The sequence below is a fragment of the Triturus cristatus genome, chromosome 10 (assembly GCF_964204655.1).
Source record: "Triturus cristatus chromosome 10, aTriCri1.1, whole genome shotgun sequence".
Lineage (NCBI taxonomy): Eukaryota > Metazoa > Chordata > Amphibia > Caudata > Salamandridae > Triturus > Triturus cristatus.
In genome coordinates this window covers 49,632,026-49,651,368 of record NC_140593.1, presented here as the reverse complement: position 1 = coordinate 49,651,368, position 19,343 = coordinate 49,632,026, and the positions used below count along the sequence as shown (strand labels likewise).

General features: G+C 46.1%; 1 protein-coding gene across 2 annotated transcripts in view; it reads right to left on the bottom strand.

Moving 5' to 3' along the window:
- The window catches only part of VAMP7 (vesicle associated membrane protein 7), an 80,991-nt gene that overhangs the window by 16,995 nt on the left and 44,653 nt on the right, over nt 1–19,343 (bottom strand). For both annotated transcript variants that reach the window (XM_085630377.1, XM_085630378.1), the window contains exons 4-7: nt 15,659–15,796; nt 11,575–11,665; nt 11,388–11,455; nt 3,738–3,830 (exon numbers count right to left, since the gene is read on the bottom strand). In XM_085630377.1, the coding sequence (XP_085486503.1) occupies nt 3,738–3,830; nt 11,388–11,455; nt 11,575–11,665; nt 15,659–15,796 (390 nt within the window). The remainder of the gene's footprint in view (nt 1–3,737; nt 3,831–11,387; nt 11,456–11,574; nt 11,666–15,658; nt 15,797–19,343) is intronic.

Sequence of the window (19,343 nt, the reverse complement as noted above, 5' to 3'; positions counted from 1 at the left end):
ATGGCGAATGCTTGTATTTCACCGACTCTTTGAGCCGATCGCAAGAGTGGAGGAGGATGTTTTACTTGCAGATGAACTCTAAAAAGCCCTTTGAGAAATTCTTTGATGAGCTTGCTAGACCAAAATGAAGGCGACGATGATGATCTTGTGAAACGAGATATGGCCGCTAAGTGAACTTTAATTGAGCCATGAGTGAGGCCTGACTGTGTCAGATGTAATAAGGAAGAATTTCCTCCAGTGAAGATGAAATAGGGTGTATTTTTGACTGTTGACACCAGATACAAAACCGCTTCCATTTAAGACTGTAAATCTTGTTTGTACCATCTGCTCTAGCTTTACAAGAATGTCTTTGCATTCTCTTGGGATGTTCAAGTGTGCAAACTCATTGAATTCAGGAGCCACGCTGACAAGTGTGCTGAGGGTTCATGCGTGATCTGTGGGCGGGGTACCCAGTGCGGAGGGCCACCAGAGGTTGTCTCAAACTGAGGGGGTGGGTCCCAGGATGAGGACTTCGGTCTTGAAAGAGTAGAGTTTGAGGCAACAGTTTTTCATCCAGGTGGCAACGGCCTCTATCCCGCTGTAGAAGTTGTGGAAGATGATGGAGCCCGAATTAATAATCATCCCACTCAGCATGTACATCTCTCACTTCCCCTTCCTCTCTTTCGTCATCTGAAGACATACTATCATCCACTGGGATAGTTTCCGATTGTGGTGTATGCCTTTGAAAAGTGGCTGTTAGTATATCACGCAAAATTTGCAGAGTGGAAGGCTGTATTTGTGGGGTTTGAAGAGGCACTGAAACCTGCCTAGGTGAGGTCAATGTAGCTGGGAATCGTGTGTTTGTAGTAGTCTGTGAGTGTCGGTCTTAAGTCTGAGACTAGTGCTTTTGGTACACATACCAGGTCATCCTGGAATTGTTGTTGCAGATACAATTGAAATTGATCTGTGTAGCGTAGCGTCTCTTGTTGAGGAGGATAATACTCCTGGCTATAGTAATCATCGCCTTCTTACTCTTCATCCTGCTGGTACTTGACATCCAGCTCCGGTGGACTGTGTCTCTCATCAAACGGACCATCATCATCAGGCTCGTCCCCATCTAGGAAATTAATAGGTGGCAAGGGGGATACTCTACTAGGAGATGTGTGTTCTGGCATTAAAGAAACAACTTTATCCACTTCCTTTAGTTTTTGCCTCATCAATGATGGTTTTACAGGCATTGTAGACTGTATTGTATTCATCGTCGACGGTGTTGCCGTAGCAGAGACTAACTTGATAGTCGACAGTATCATTGCCGTTGTCACCTGTGAACAGATGACGATCACCATCATCACTGTCGTCGATCGCGTAGTAGACTATTTCTTTGTGGATGAGGCACTCACGGATGATTTCTTCATCTATGGTGCTGACAAGGTGTTTTTTAATTTGGGAGAAACCAGAGGAGATGCCGTAGAAGGTTCCGATTTAGATTATTATGGTTTCTCGGAGGAGATATCATTCCTCCTATGTTTCTGAGAGTGTTTGTTAAAGGGGCTTCCCTCCTTAGAAGACCCATGGAGAGTCTTTTTTTGATTACTTTTTGGGAGGTTCATGAGGCGACTGAATTACTGACCTCTCTCTTTTTGGTACCCTCTTGCCAGATGAGGAAGAGTCCTCACTATCCTCGGCTTTACGTTTTTGAAGCCATAGTAACTATCTTCCCTCTCTGTCCTTTAAGGTTTTAGAAGAAAATGTACGGAGGATCCTGCAATCCTTTACCTTGTGAGATGGGTATAGGCAGTATATGCAGTCCTTGTGTTGTTCTTCAGAATTCAGCCTCTTCTTCCCACAGGTTCCACATGGTCTGAAAAGAGCTTTTAACATTGTAGGCAGTCAGATGTTAGCTGGTGATAATTTAAAATATAACAATTTCTTTTAAAATTCAATAGGTAAGTTGAACTGAGCATAGCTCGGGGGAGAGTCCTGAACACGGCATGTAGTAGAAAATCTGAGAGACAGAGTCTAGAATATTCTAGAGGGAGCTGCAACCTGACTGGTTGGAGTTTGGTTGATTTTAAAAGACATGTATATGTTACTAATGTGAAAGTTTTATAGCCTTTCCAAGCTATGTTTAACATTACACTGCTTTTGTTATACCATGGGACTTTCACTTCAACGACGGGGAATGACTCAAGCATGTAAATGTAAATCTATGAAAGATCCAATACTGGGGAAAAAGTAGTAATCTTTGGCAAAGACACCTCGCTCTTCGACTCCATCCAATGGCCAGCCCAATTCAGACCCTCATCGCTCCTGGCACAGAACCTCGGAATAGTAATCAACAACCAAGTCACCATGATTCACCAAGTGGATACAATCTCCGTCTCTCGCTTCCGCACACTCAAGAAGATCTTCAAATTGCTCCCCACCAACACAATCAGAACCATCACCCAAGCCCTCACCACCGGTAAGTTGGAGTACGGTAACGTACTCTGCTAGAATCAACACTCAACTGACCAGAAGACTCCAGACCTAAAAAAAACTCAGCAGCCAGGCTCACCCTCAACCTCTCCCCGGGACTCCTATGAACCCGCACCTGTAAGCACTCTACATGCTCCCAATCCACAAACGAGTACACTTCAAACTCCTCATGCACACATACAAAGCCTTACACAACCTTGGCCCCACGCACCTCAACTGCATAAACTTCCACAAACCTGCCAGACACCTCCGATCAGCTGGACTCGTATTCCCACACAACCCCCTGCATGTGCAGAACCAGATCCTGTACATCCGAGCCTCCTCCTCACTTTTTGAATTAAGCAAGAAACTGAGGACCTGGCGTTTCGCCTAGCGCTGACCTTGGCTCAGTCCATACAGCTTCTGCTTCAGCAGCAGGATACTCTCCCGGGTGTGCGCTATACGAATACACATTACACACGTCTGTACTGAAGCATGAAGCTGCGATCTCCGAGGGTTGCAACACTATGAGGAACGCTGGTGACAAGAGAAGCTTTAGAATAGAACTAAGTTTAAACACTGGAAGCTGGAGCTCACCACAAAAGGAAGCGGTGTATGTGGAAGCGCCAAGACGTTCACCCAGTTGCTGCAAGGATACATCCAGTGGTGGGAATGGATAACAACCTCACAGCAGAGCCTAAACATAAAATCTGCCAGCTCTACACACAGAAGTCCGTTCCTTGCCCATTCAACCCAAGTTGGTCAGAAATGTGGAAAGTGGCACAAAGGAAGGCAGAAAACAGACTCCACACACACGTTGTGCACACTGGCTGCTTTGTGTCAAACAGGCAAGAGGATGTATCATTTTGTGCGGCAGATGAGGGATAAATATGTGAGAAGGACAGGAGATATCCTGACTTAGTAAGAGCTGGTGCTGTCCTGATGTAAAAGTAGCATGATAACATACCGTGGAATAAACTGAACAGGTGAGATGTGCAAGAGCTCAGAGTCCAACACTAAGACAATGTGAGCTGGAATATAGCAGGGGTTTAACTTGACATCAGAAGAATGCCTTGCAGTAAGCTGTGCATGGAGAGAAACCATGTAGTGAGCTCAGAAGCATGTGCCATCCTGACAGCAGTGTGTGGGAACTTGGCATTAGAAGGGTGCCTTGCAACAAGCTCTGCATGGAGAGAAACAAAGGTGTGAGCTCAAAAGGGTGTGCCATCCTGACAGCAGAGCGTAGGGAGGAGCATTGGAGTGCGTTGGGCAAGGGGTGGCGTGGACTGCTGATCACTTACAATTGTTATCACGATGACGACGATGGTCAGCTTCATGTTCTTCATACACATTGCACGGGCTAGGCTCCGGCTGGTGGTTTTGAATGTGACAGACTAGTACAAATAGACACCAATTAGTAAAGAATTTAGGTACAAAAGAATGTCAGTCTACACTAAGTTGGAATCACATTGGTCAACATGCAGGCTCCCTACAGATAAGAAGACATTGTTTCAACAGATTGTCTCAATTGCATCTTTTAATTGTAACTCGTCATCCAACTTTGTTTTCCACAACCAGAAAAAAACTGCACAGGACAAATTATTCTCACATTCAGACATTGTTTATATGTCCGTCATTTTGAGATCGATCCTTCACCTCACAGACCATTCACCTCTTTTAAGTTCTGTTTGAACCTCTGCCTTATTGGAACGATGGGGGAAACCTACAAAGCTTTGGAAATAGCAACAGAAAATAAAGATTTTTAAAGCGCTGGCATTATATCTCCCTATGTGGATGGCCTCCCCTGCCCCTTCTGAAAAACCCAACACCTTGGCGAAGAACTGTATGTAGGAAGTGGTCCACTCTATTGATTTTTCTATGCTGATCAAGCATGCCCACAAAGTTAGTGCCCAATTGTCCAAGGAAAGCTCTAGTTTTAAAATGAGCACAGTAAGAAATTGGTTAGACCACAAATGTCAACAAAAAAACATAAACATCTCTATTCTGCCATGACTCACAACAGCCAACACCCTCAGCAAATATATGGGTGAAATCAACATCCACTCAGAATCAAGTGAATGTAGATAGGAAGAGATGCAAGGCACAACCTGCTACCAAATTATTCATTAGAGCATCAGCTCTGCATCTAAAGAAAGTTACTTTGAGTCCTCTTTTCACCCTGGATAAAATACACCAGACCCTCTTTAATATTAGACCAAGTCACTTTTTGCAGCAAAATCCTCTCTGTACAACAATATTTTATTGGTGCAATTTCCAACTCTTAAATCAAGACTTCCCCAAACCTCAAATTATATTTCAACCAAACTGCCTAAAATCTAGGCAGGTAACCCCCTAATCTAAAAAAAAAAAAAAAAAAAACATGGCTAATCATGCGGGCTTCAACAACATCAGACCAATCCCCAACATTTCGACTGGCAAAACTCCCTGAAAAATGTGTCCATGTCCAACTATACAACCACATAGAACAATTCAGTCGATTAGATCAATTTCCATCCGGCTTCCGTCAGGGTCAAAGCACTGAATCTTCATTACACACAGTTGACGATGCGCTACAAATGCCGGATCAAAATTTATCTTGCCTTCTAATCCTCCTCAATCTCTTGTCAGCTTTTGATACAGTCAAACATGACCGCATACTAGATCTGCTGGAACGTAGGATGAGGCTATCAGGGTGGGTCCTAAACTGGGTTGCCTCATTTCTCCACAACAGAACTCAAAGAATCAAGGTTAATCAGCCCCTGTCCAATTCCACACCGGTCACATTAGGGGTCCCACAGGGATTCTCGCTCTCATCTGCGTTCTAACTTGTTCATGGAGCTTTTAACTGAAATTTTGAATCTATCAAACATCCACTATCACATGTATGCTGATGAGATGCAACGGTACGTAAAAATCTCTTCCCTTGAAGATATTCGGTCTCTCACCATTGCTCTACAAAAAAAAAACTGCCTGACCTGCAACCCCCTCATACTAAAATGCTCTCAAAACAGATTTCCTCTTAATCGCCCCCCCCCCCCCCCAACAGTCGCATGACATCAAAGAATGGTTGAAGCAACTTACAGCTCTTAACGGCTTACCACAACTTATAGACTCCGCAATATCACTGGGAATAACGCTTGACAAGAACCGGAACATGCAGGAACAGCCATCAAAGGAGCAAACTACCATATGAAGAAAAACTTTCCTGCCCCTTGATGACTTCAAGTCAACTGTTCAAGGCAGTGTGATTTCCAGGTTGGACTATGGAAGTGCAACCCTCCACGGCCTCCCTAGATACAAGTTGGCTCCACTAAGGGCCTCTCTTAACTATGCTGCATGGCTCATCACAAGATCTAAAAGAAACAACCACATCGATCCCGATATGAAATTTCTGAACTTGCTCCCATATGAGGTAAGGTTAAAGTTAAAAATTGCTTGCATGACCCATAAAGCCCTACACTTCAATACCCCGAGGTACCTTGCGCAAAAACTGGAGTTACCTTGTGGCTGCAGCACCTTATTGTTGAAACCACAGACATTTTCCAAAAAGAAAACCTACAACCGAGCATTCTTGGGTATTGCCCTGAGAATTTGAAACTCCCAATCCCCTGAAATCAGACTGAACCCCTCAACTGACCTAGAACCAACTAACTCTACTCACTGGGCTCCAATATGGCGCAATGTCTACACCTACGTTTATTACTCGCTTGCTACTTTCTCGTTTGTTGATCTATCATCCTGGTCCTTGTGGTGGGCCCCTCCCTGACCTGGAGAGTTAATACAACTTGCACCATTCTCGAATAGGTTGTTGTTTTGCTCAAACTGTTTCTCCTTTCCTGACCATTTGCAAGGCGCTCCGAAACCCTCAAGTGTCATGTTCATGCCATATAAAACTTTAGCAATAAATAAAATAAAAAATGAATCCAGTTACACATTTCAATAGGCACCTAAGACACTACATCCTTCAGCTCAAATTCTTTAAAAATATACATTAATAAATGTTAATCCAAACTTTGTCCTAGTTCGCACCATCTATCTGGAATATCTGAAAGAGAAGAGCACACTTCTCCACTAGTTCCCTCAATTTAGGAAGAACTTAAAAACCTTTATTCTGCGGATAATCTGATTGAAAAAGCATCAGGGCCGACTGAACTCCCACACTTCCCTCTATGTTCGGCCTGCAAGGTCTTGGCACATACTGTGCTCCACACTTCCATCTTTCAGCTAAGAGAATGTTCAAGGCCTCAGCGTAAATGTTATGAAGCTAGTTTTCCAATTGATCAAAACATTGTATCTGAGCCTTATCTCTGGACTTCCACCCGTTGATACACTGATTTAGTGGCAAATATCTCATTGCAATTTTAATCTAATATAATGAATGTGGGGAACGTGAAATATGGGTGGTTTGCATATAATTGGCTAATGCTAAAATGTCACTAGTATGGAATCAATGATTTTTCCAGCTGCTAAAAGGACCAGCCCACTTTGCTGAACGCACCCTGCACATGACAGTTTGCGAGAAACAAGGACATTTGGATTCAGTCTTGTAAACCACTCAAATTTCATTACTTGACCATAATTGTTGCGTCTAACAACCAATATCAGCAACCATGTAAAATGGATAAACTGTGGAGGCAAACCACCACAACAGTGAGTAAAGTCATACTGGTCATATAGGTCACGGTAGGTCGGGCATGTAGAACCAAATACCAGCTTGCTGCACACACTGTAGCATACTGACTGACTCTCTTGGGAAGGGTGATAGAGTTTCAGGAAGTCAGCTTACAACCAAAAATTATTCGGGTACTCTTTGCTGGAACCCAATAGCAACATCTCACAGAGACTGCCTGCACCCTTGCCATTCTCAGCACAAAAGATAGGGGGCAGAGCAGACACATAGAGGGGCCTCCGCTGTCAGGACCAATCTATGGAGCAGGGCAGAGCTGGGAAGAACCAGCTTGTACAGAAACCACCAATCTGTTAACAGCCAAAGCAGGAGGACGGGTTAAGTAGATCGAGGGAGGTATACAAGCAGGACAACCTTGTCAGTCCTCAAGATGCAGAGGAAATGATAGGGAGTGTCCTGACCAGCCCTTCTCTTTCTTACAGGGAAGTGAGAATCCTGGGGTAGAGGAATACTCTGGGTAATGGGAGATGCAGAGGAACCAAGGGTATGTGTACTAACCACCTCTTCCCTCTCAGAGGGAAGAGTTGGAGGGAGGGGTTATGTTGGATTCTTCAGTATGGAATATTATTACGGAGCACTATTACCTGCAGATAAAAATTCTCCATCACACTGCATAAAAGAAGTATCACACAGATTGATAAAATGAAATATACATTTATAGATAGCAGCACTTGCTCAGAAAAGAGCCACACGGTGCTGACACAACCTCCAAACTACAACCCAGAGAGAACCGAGACTAGGCTACCCCGAGAGACTACCGTTCTATAAGAGACAAGGACTAGAAATTGTGTGGGAGAAGCCACATTTTCAACTGCTTAAAAAAGAAAACATGATTAGAAGAGGCCCACAGAAAGAGAGGCAAATTGTTCCAAAGTTTAGCCCCAATAACTGCTGCTGAAGAGCCACCATGTCTCCGAAGTCGAAACCTGCGAGCTTGTAAGACAAAAAAGTTGGCTGATCTCCGACATCTCGTGCGAGCATAAAAAGAAAAGATGTTCTGTAAGTTAATACGGCCATTGTTAAAGACTCTCTGTGAATAGGAGAAAGGATTTTAAATTGAATTCTCTTTTCTATTGACAACCAGTGAAGATCTTTTAAACTTTTCAATGCCAAACAGTGTCTGGGAATATTTAATAACAGCCTAGCAGCTGAATTTTGTATGAGCTGCAGTCTATTCAAATACTTTTTCTTTTTTAAACCTCAAGGCATAACCCATTGGAGTCTTGCTAGCTGTAATTGGTAGGAAAGGAAGAATCTTGCGTAACATTATTACTAGTCCCAAGCAGGTAGCCGTGACATTTTGTATTTGTGGACTGAAGAAAGTTGAGCCGAACCTCACATCGAAGTTGTGTACAGTCTGAACAGGAAGAGGTGAGGGTCCAAGCCCCTTTAGCCACCAGTGGCTGTCTCAGACCGGTGGATTGGGTCCCAAAATGAGCAACTTGGCTTTGTCAGAGTTGAGCTTCAAATGGTTTTGATTCATCCAAGAGGCTACGGCTAGAAGGCATTGTCTAAAATTAAGTGTGGTGCGACCATCATCGTCCACCAGAGAGAGAATGAAACAAGTGTCGTCTGCATAGGATAATACAGCAAAGCTGAAACCACAGATACGTTTTCCAACGGGGCTAAATAAATAGTTAATAAAGTGAGGTTCAGGGCAGAGCCCAGATGCACAATGCAATTCAGGCTGATTTGTTGGGACGTGTAGAGAGAAAGCCAAACTGAATACGATCTGTTCCTAAATAAGTTAAAACACTGTAAGGGCGGACCTCCGACACCTATCTCACTCAAACGATATATCAGAAAATTGTGAGAGGTGGTGTCGAAGGCAGCAGATACATCAGGCAAAAAATGAGCTGCAGTACCATTTTTGTTTAGTATATTACAAAAAATTTCAGGGACCGTGGGAAGAAGAGATTCCATGCTATATGCAGCTTGGAAACCGAATTAAAAGATAGCCATTACATTATGTTGTTCTGGAAATTTAGTTAGTAATGAGTTTAAGTGAGACAAACATTTTTACCAGAGCAGGTAGAAAAGAAATAGGCCTGAAATTTGCAGAGACGGAAGGGTCAGCGCGGACCTTCTTCAGGATAGCTATTGCAGTTGCCGATTTAAAAAAAATCAGGTAGCTTACCTAAGGCGATAGAGGAGTTTAGTAAAGAAAATAGCCCTGGGGCTATTGTAGGAGAACGTAATCTTAGGAGGGTGTGGAGATCCTGATGAACAGTTATTTAATAGTGACACCATATTCAAATAGGAGAGAAGTCCCTAAGAATGGGACCATCATGAGATACAGCCAGCGGGAGGGTTAAAACCTCTGAGGTCTCAAACGTTATTTGAATCCATAAGATTTTATCACTAAAATAGTGTGTCAGTGCATCACAACTAGGTTGGGAAGGATTACTTGTTGGGAGTGGTCGCTTCAGAAGGTGTCACAGATTTAACTATTTTAAATATGGCCACCGATTAAGGTTTTCCCTTCTATATTTCATTGGCATAGGTAGATGTTATGGCTAGTCCGATTTCTTTATGATGGATTTTAAACTCCGAGTACTTCAATTTATTAGATGTAGTTAAACGTAAGCGCTACTTTCTTTCCGGTTGTTGGCATCATCTTTTCAAGGTTAAAAGATCTGAAGGGAACAAAGGTGAATGTCTTGCCCCATCCGATGTTTTCATAAATTCATTGGAAGCCAAGATGTCCAAAGTAGAAGAAATCCAGGCTTGAAACCTGGTCCAGTCTTCTGCAAGACCCCCTGAAGAATCTGGCTGAGCTTTGAACAAGAGGGCAATGAAATCTTGTCCTTTAATCTGGTGAAGGCATTTCAAGGAAGATACAGGTGTCGTTTCATCCGTAGTGGTTAATACCAATGAGAAAGGGGCCACCATGTGGTGCGAACAAACTACAGGTTTCAGAGTATCACAAGAGAGCTTATCTAAATTGGAGAATATCAAATCCTGGCGGTTGCCTGCATTACGAGTAGCACTAGAAACTAGTTGTACTAGTGGGAAAGAAGTCAGTTCTTCTCTGAGTAGGCAGCCAGCCACATCCGAATGATCATATATGTGATAATTAAAATCTGCTAAGATTGGACAATTGATTGCTTTAGCGAGTTAAGGCTTTAATAGGTCCAGTAGCGTGCTAGGGAAACAGGTGTCAAACCCTTCACATTGTTGAGAGAGATTTTTGGAACAGTGGAGCATGTGTAGGCTGGTTTAAAAACTATAGTGGCCCCTCCACCAATACTTTCCATCCTAATACAAAACACTGCAACACAATCATCCATGCTCAACAAAAAGCACGTTAATCAATAACCTGAACATATTATGTGCAGTTTATCAATGTCAATATGTAAAAAATTATAGATTTTTTTTTTTTGAAAGAGGAGCTGGCCTTAAAGGGCAGATGTTTCAGACAGTGATTAAAGATATGCCACAGGAATCACTTTGAGATGTTTTTGATGGTGCTCATGACTCATGTCACTACCCGAGACGTCCGAGATGGCTTTCGGCAAGTCTCCTGTACATCAAGGAAAGGCCCTCGAAGATTCCAGACAACTCTGAGGTCTCCGATGTCCTCCATTATTAATTGCCCAACTGTCCAAGGCACTCTTCAACACTCCCTGAAAGACCTCAACGTAAAGTACTCTCTGCCATCATACATTTAAGGATATTTTAAATCACCAAGGAGTTCTGTGGCCCTAAAGAGAAAGAGGCCAACGGCAGAGTGCTTTAGGAGAACAAAGAACTCTAATGTGACTTGCAATATCCTTTTAAATCAACCTCCCCATAAAAAATGCACTTTCGCCCCTTACTGAAAGATGTCTCTCTATGGAGGTCTGTAATAATAATAATAGTGCCAAATCTTTGCGTTGGAATAAAAAATTCAAACATGCCAATATGTAGCTTGAAATTAGTTGCAAAAAATATAGAGAGAGGTTAGTCCCTTTCAAAAATGCCATAATCTACATATTAAATCCCTTGTTTCTTGTAAGGTACCCGATCAGCGCAATAAATAGACACACCACCATAAATGTCTCCATATTAGCGAATGAGCAGGAATTTAAAGGAAAAAAAATAAATCAGAAAATAAGCTAAAAAGCTACACTTATGTACATAACCATCTATCTACAACTCAAAAAGTACCCCTTGAGTTACTAACAATCCATAAATGTATATATCCTGACATGTCAAAGCCAGTGAGAGACACTGTGACACCACTCAGCAGTAATAAGTTATTTACCAACTTGTTCATACTTACCGAATCAACAAGGTTTTCAGTCTTATCTATCAACAGCTCCAACCGTTCTCCTCTCTGTGCAACAAGGTCTGAAGGGAACACAAGGAGGTTGTGCAAATCAGTACTAATACCTCTGTGAAATACACAATCAGTCCAGAGTTACCCAGAGGAGCAGGGACGTATTGAATCGGTGCAGTGTGGGACTTACCAATATTGCGCACCATGATGCCTTTCAGCTCATCCACTTGGGCCTGGGTTTCCACCATGCGGTCAGGTTCTTTGGTCTGAGAGTGGTGTTTCTAGTAGACGAAACAGCAGCATTAAATATGCGGAGCTGGCCGAGTTTACAAGGACATGATATAACAAACATATATTTCACTGAGGCACCCCGCACCCGGATGGAGCGAATCCTAAACATTCAGCTAGCCTATCAGAGGGGTTCAGCTTATACCTGTGACCATCGCACAAGTCTCTGCACCACTGCTAGTATCAGAAGAGTTCTTAACCTTTGGGCCACCAGTCAGGTTTAACATATTCTTACTTCCTAAAGGTAACAATTTCTGTGTTTTCCAGTATACTCTCAATCTGGATATATTAGGGAAAACTGGCATAGTGTGGTAAATCGGATATAAAGTTCTGAGCCACCTGGCAATTCCCGTTTCTTAGGTGACCCTCAGTATCCGACTGGAAGTCTTTGGTGAAAGCCCCCAATTCACTCTCCCCTAGATGATCCCATACCCCCAGTATCGGTACATCTGAAGGGAGGCCAGAGTGAGTCTCCAAATGTTGCACCCTGAGAGCTGTGGGACATGCATGCCAGAGCCTCTGATCCTACTCTGGGAGACCTGCACTCAGAGCTGTGGGACATGCATGCCAGAGACTCGGATCTCACTCTGGGAGACCTGCACTCAGAGCTGTGGGACACGCATGCAAGAGCCTCTGCTCCTACTCTGGGAGACCTGCACTCAGAGCTGTGGGACATGCATGCCAGAGACTCTGATCTCACCCTGGGAGACCTGCACTCAGAGCTGTGGGGCACGCATGCAAGAGCCTCTGCTCCTACTCTGGGAGACCTGCACTCAGAGCTGTGGGGCACGCATGCAAGAGCCTCTGCTCCTACTCTGGGAGACCTGAACTCAGAGCTATGGGGCACGCATGCAAGAGCCTCTGCTCCTACTCTGGGAGACCTGAACTCAGAGCTGTGGGGCACGCATGCACAAGCCTCTGCTCCTACTCTGGGAGACCTGCACTCAGAGCTGTGGGACACGCATGCAAGAGCCTCTGCTCCTACTCTGGGAGACCTGCGCCTCTGAGAGCTGTGGGACACGCATGCAAGAGCCTCGGATCCTACTCTGGGAGACCTGCACTCAGAGCTGTGGGGCACGCATGCAAGAGCCTCGGATCCTACTCTGGGAGACCTGCACTCAGAGCTGTGTAGCACGCATGCAAGAGCCTCTGATCCTACTCTGGGAGACCTGCACTCTGAGAGCTGTGGGACACGCATGCAAGAGCCTCTGCTCCTACTCTGGGAGACCTGCACTCTGAGAGCTGTGGGACATTCATGCCAGAGCCTCTGATCCTACTCTAGGAGACCTGCACTCAGAGCTATGGGGCACGCATGCAAGAGCCTCTGCTCCTACTGTGTGAGACCTGCACTCTGAGAGCTGTGGGAAACGCATACAAGAGCCTCTGATCTTACTCTGGGAGACCTGCGCCTCTGAGAGCTGTGGGACACGCATGCAAGAGCCTCTGCTCCTACTCTGGGAGACCTGCACTCAGAGCTGTGGGGCACGCATGCAAGAGCCTCTGCTCCTACTGTGTGAGACCTGCACTCTGAGAGCTGTGGGACACGCATGCAAGAGCCTCTGCTCCTACTGTGTGAGACCTGCACTCAGAGCTGTGGGGCACGCATGCAAGAGCCTCTGCTCCTACTGTGTGAGACCTGCACTCTGAGAGCTGTGGGAAACGCATACAAGAGCCTCTGATCTTACTCTGGGAGACCTGCGCCTCTGAGAGCTGTGGGACACGCATGCAAGAGCCTCTGCTCCTACTCTGGGAGACCTGCACTCAGAGCTGTGGGGCACGCATGCAAGAGCCTCTGCTCCTACTGTGTGAGACCTGCTCTCTGAGAGCTGTGGGACACACATGCAAGAGCCTCTGCTCCTACTGTGTGAGACCTGCACTCTGAGAGCTGTGAGACACGCATGCAAGAGCCTCTGATCTTACTCTGGAAGACCTGTGCCTCCAAGAGCTGTGGGACACGCATGCAAGAGCCTCTGCTCCTACTGTGTGAGACCTGCACTCTGAGAGCTGTGGGACACGCATGCAAGAGCCTCTGCTCCTACTCTGGGAGACCTGCGCTCTGAGAGCTGTGGGACACGCATGCAAGAGCCTCTGCTCCTACTGTGTGAGACCTGCACTCTGAGAGCTGTGGGACACGCATGCAAGAGCCTCTGCTCCTACTCTGGGACACCTGCACTCAGAGCTGTGGGACATTCATGCAAGAGCCTCTGCTCCTACTCTGGGAGACCTGAACTCAGAGCTGTGGGGCACGCATGCAAGAGCCTCTGCTCCTACTCTGGGAGACCTGCACTCAGAGCTGTGGGGCACGCATGCAAGAGCCTCTGCTCCTACTCTGGGAGACCTGCACTCTGAGAGCTGTGGGGCACGCATGCAAGAGCCTCTGCTCCTACTGTGTGAGACCTGCACTCAGAGCTGTGGGACACGCATGCAAGAGCCTCTGCTCCTATTGTGTGAGACCTGCACTCTGAGAGCTGTGGGACATTCATGCAAGAGCCTCTGCTCCTACTGTGTGAGACCTGCACTCTGAGAGCTGTGGGACATTCATGCCAGAGCCTCTGATCCTACTCTAGGAGACCTGCACTCTGAGAGCTATGGGGCACGCATGCAAGAGCCTCTGCTCCTACTCTGGGAGACCTGCACTCAGAGCTGTGGGGCACGCATGCAAGAGCCTCTGCTCCTACTCTGGGACACCTGCACTCAGAGCTGTGGGGCACGCATGCAAGAGCCTCTGCTCCTACTCTGGGAGACCTGCACTCAGAGCTATGGGGCACGCATGCAAGAGCCTCTGCTCCTACTGTGTGAGACCTGCACTCTGAGAGCTGTGGGACACGCATGCAAGAGCCTCTGATCTTACTCTGGAAGACCTGTGCCCCTGAGAGCTGTGGGACACGCATGCAAGAGCCTCTGCTCCTACTCTGGGAGACCTGCACTCAGAGCTGTGGGACACGCAAGCAAGAGCCTCTGCTCCTACTGTGTGAGACCTGCGCTCTGAGAGCTGTGGGACACGCATGCAAGAGCCTCTGCTCCTACTCTGGGACACCTGCACTCAGAGCTGTGGGACACGCATGCAAGAGCCTCTGCTCCTACTCTGGGAGACCTGCACTCTGAGAGCTGTGGGACACGCATGCAAGAGCCTCTGCTCCTACTGTGTGAGACCTGCGCTCTGAGAGCTGTGGGACACGCATGCAAGAGCCTCTGCTCCTACTGTGTGAGACCTGCGCTCTGAGAAACGCATACAAGAGCCTCTGATCTTACTCTGGGAGACCTGCGCTCTGAGAGCTGTGGGACACGCATGCAAGAGCCTCTGCTCCTACTCTGGGACACCTGCACTCAGAGCTGTGGGACATGCATGCAAGAGCCTCTGCTCCTACTGTGTGAGACCTGCGCTCTGAGAGCTGTGGGACACGCATGCAAGAGCCTCTGCTCCTACTCTGGGACACCTGCACTCAGAGCTGTGGGACACGCATGCAAGAGCCTCTGCTCCTACTCTGGGAGACCTGCACTCTGAGAGCTGTGGGACACGCATGCAAGATCCTCGGCTCCTACTGTGTGAGACCTGCGCTCTGAGAGCTGTGGGACACGCATGCAAGAGCCTCTGCTCCTACTGTGTGAGACCTGCGCTCTGAGAAACGCATACAAGAGCCTCTGATCTTACTCTGGGAGACCTGCGCTCTGAGAGCTGTGGGACACGCATGCAAGAGCCTCTGCTCCTACTCTGGGACACCTGCACTCAGAGCTGTGGGACATGCATGCAAGAGCCTCTGATCTTTCTGTGTGAGACCTGCGCTCTGAGAGCTGTGGGAAACGCATACAAGAGCCTCTGATCTTACTCTGGGAGACCTGCGCTCTGAGAGCTGTGGGACATGCATGCACAAGCCTCTGCTCCTACTCTGGGAGATGCAGGAGATGCACACAGCATAGATTTTCAGGGAGTCTGTCACTTGACATGCACTTCCTCGTATGTCCCAATGTAAGAGCCAGTAAATTACCAGCTGTGCTGCCAGTACACTGGAGAACTCGCTGTTCATGGCATAGGGAAGAGCTGTCTGAGCTCGCGAGCCATACGTGGTCTGGAATCTTTTCTTTACTTCATTCAGAAAACTGAAGGCTTTTGAGCGCTCAAAATCCTAGAAAGACAAACCACACGTAAATCTTCAGTGACAGACAATATATGAAATGATGCTTGACAGGAGGCCACCAGGTATTAAGCTGAGCAACAGTTCCCCCACCAACTGCAATGAACCCTCCCCAGGATCTCTACACTAATTAATGGGACTACCAGTAAATTCCATGTTAGGACCGGAGGCGATGATTATGCATCAACTTTCTTCGTGTCATTTACTCACCGAAGATCACTTCTCTAATAAACGTTTCCTAAGAACCGTATCCCTTGCTCACTTTGCCACTGGATTCAAGCTAGCCTGGCTGATGAGGGGTGAAACCATGAAACCCGTCCCAGGAGCAGGGTCTAAACTAATTTGCATATGGATGGGTCCGACCTGGGGTGTCATAGTGAGAAAAAGAACAATGGATTAAACCCAAATCTCTTGATTGGGGAGTGAGTGGTTGTAAGGTTTCGGCATTAAGTCCATCATCTTGTTGTAAATCATTATATAAATTACCAAAAGCGTAGGAAAAATTGAATATTTTTCAAATGCTTACAAAAAGATGCCCATGTTCTACATAGATTCTTACAGTGGTTAACATGAAATATGATAATACTACCAAAGTTTTGGTTTCTTGCAACTTCCCAATTCAATCAGTTATGTTATGTTGAAATTACTTGTAGAGTGCACGGATACCGGTTGGTTTCTTGGAGCTATATATAGGAGTAGCCAGAGTCCTGGTGAGTTATTCATATGCCTGAGTGAACAGCACATGTCTTAAGGAGCCTCCTGAATCTCGGGAGGTCTGTACAGGATCTGATATCAAGGGGTAGGGCGTTCCAGAAGCAGGGGGCTGGCACCACATTTCTGCTGCCGACCAGTCGCTTCAATTTGTAGGACGGTGTGACCAGAAGGTTCATGTGGGCTGAGCGCAAATTGCAGGTGTGTGTGTCTGAATAATATTGGAGACAAATTTTGGGCAGGTGCCATGCAAGGATTTGAAAATGAGACACCCGATTTTGAAGGCACAGCATTGGGATATGGGGAGCCAATGTGGCTTTGCTATAAGAGGGGAAGCATGTTGCCATCTGGGCGGATTAAAAATGTGTCTTTCGGCCTGGTTCTGCACAAGTTGCAGTCTTTAAACTAGATACAGTGGCAGACCCAAGTACAGTGAGTTAGCGTAGTCTATGTGAGAAATGACCAGGGAAGAACTGCCTGCACCAATGCTTCCCTAGTAAGACGTCTTCTGATTTTCCGCAACTGAAAGAAACAGGTAGAGATTACGGTACTGATCTGGGACTTTATGGATAGGCCTCAGTTGATTGTGACCCCGAGGCTCTTAGCGGAGGAAGATAGGGTTGGGGAGAGCTCAGCTCAGCTGGCCAGAAGTCTGAGCTCCAAGGGTTTCGATCACCTCCTATCAGGATCGGCTTGGTTTTGTCTGGGTTTAACGTTAAGTGGTAGTTGTTCATCCAGCTGTGGATGTGCAGCATGGTGGCATGGAATTTAGACATAGAATTGGACGGGTTTCCGATGTTAATATTAGTTGCAGGTCATCAGCATAACTGAATGTGCTCACTTTTCTTTCTCTCAAGGACATGATCAGAGGGAGTAGATACAGGTTGAACAGGTGTGGGATAATGAAGATCCCTGTGGTACTCCGCACGTTGACTTCAAGTTAGGCGCAGTAAAGTGGGAGAGACGAACAGACTGGGAACGGTCCTCCAGGAAGGACGTAATCCAGCTGAGAGCCGAATCCTGGAGTCCTGCATCCCCGACAAGGTCCACTAAAATGCTGTGGTCGACAGTGTCAAATGCCGCTGATGGGTCCAATAGCATCAGAGCCTGAGGGGTGCCCTTGCCAGCATCCTTCCGTAGTTTGTCCAAAACAGTCAGTATTACTGTCTCAGTTGAATGAGAAGGTCAGAACCCTGCTTGGTGGGGATCAAGGTAATGAGACTGTTTGATGAATGAGCAGAGGCAGTTTGCCACGTGGAATTCCAATACCTTGGCCAGGAAGGGAAGCAAGGAAATAGGGCGGTAGTTAATCGGCATCAGGAGGTCTGGCCCAGGTTTGTTTTAAGGGGGGAACTATGATAGCTTTTTTGAAGGGTTTAGGGACACAGCCCTGTGTTAATGACTCATTCAGAAGAGAAAGGGGCAGGCTCAGAATTTACAGAAATTACTTCTTTTAAAATAGAAGGTGGACAGCTATCAGTAGGGGATCCAGATTTGACTTTGGTCAGAAGTTCCAAAAGAGCTTCTCTACTGACTGCCGGGAATTGATGAAGGGAGCAGGGGTTTCTCAGCATTGTTGGTAATGCCTCAAAAGCACGGCTGGCAGGAATGCTGGCTTTAATCGAAGTGACTTTGTCGATAAAAAAGGAGTTGCAGACTGCCTGGGAAGGAATGTGAATATTTCTTTCGATTTATTGGTGGAGCTCAGGATCTTTGAAGATAAATAAGTAGCCTTAGTAGATTGAATGGATTTTTTGTATTCCTTAAGTTGAGCTAAGTAAATCTCTTTTTTATCAGGGGAGTCTTTAAATCTTCTGAGAACCATCTCTGGGCCACAACGCCGGACTGTTTTTATTGTCCTGAGGGGAGCATGTCCGTTGCTAGCTGCTGTTAACCAAACTGTGATGTTTTTCTCACTTAGGTTAACGGATGGCTGATTAATGGGAACTGTGTTCACCAGTGAACTAAAAAGGCATTAATGTCAAAGCCGTTTCGATTCCTTGCCATGAGCCTTCCTTTGACTAGGGGTTTGTCTATAGTCATTTTGTTGATCACTAACTTTATTAAAAGGTGATCAGACCATGTGCAAGGGGACACTAAGATTAGATGTCCAATTTGGTCAAGTGTGTGTCCTTTGATGTGTGTGGGGGATGTTACTTGTTGAGTACAGTCCAACCCACTATATTGACTGGTCACTTCTGCAGTGTGCGGTCCACCAGTCACATCGTTCGCCCAATAGTTGAAGTTGCCGATCAGCAAAATGTTAGCATGGTCGATTATTAGATGGGCCATTTGCTCACCTAATATTTGGGGGGAAAGGGGCATGTTCTGAGGGGGCCTATATAGAAGCATACAAATTAGGGGTACCAGAGCCTAATCCAATTTAATAACTAGATTGTCCCCTGAGGTGATATCTAGCGTAGTGAGTGTGGTGAATTACAATTTTCTGACGTATTATGGAGGCTACCCCTTCACCAATTTCCCCAACTGGTCGGTTCGCCTGATGGATATAGTAGTTGTTGGAGAGGGCGGTCAAGATATCAGGGGCAGACTCCTGTGAGAGCCAGGTTTCGGTTAGTAAAAAAAGTGTCTGGTTCAGTTGAGTCCACAGGTGGAATAAATCTTTGTGTTTTGCCAAGGAGCGAGTGATTAGATATGTGATTGTTAGTTCCGGTGTCCCGTGGTTTTCCCATCTTTGGGTGCTTCCTGCGACAGAGAGACTGATCAAGTTCTGGGAAGGAGACCCTAGTTTCCATGATCCCAAACCTAGCCAGTCTGGGGCCAATAAAGGGACTAAGAGGGTAATTTATAGAGTGCAGTAACTTTA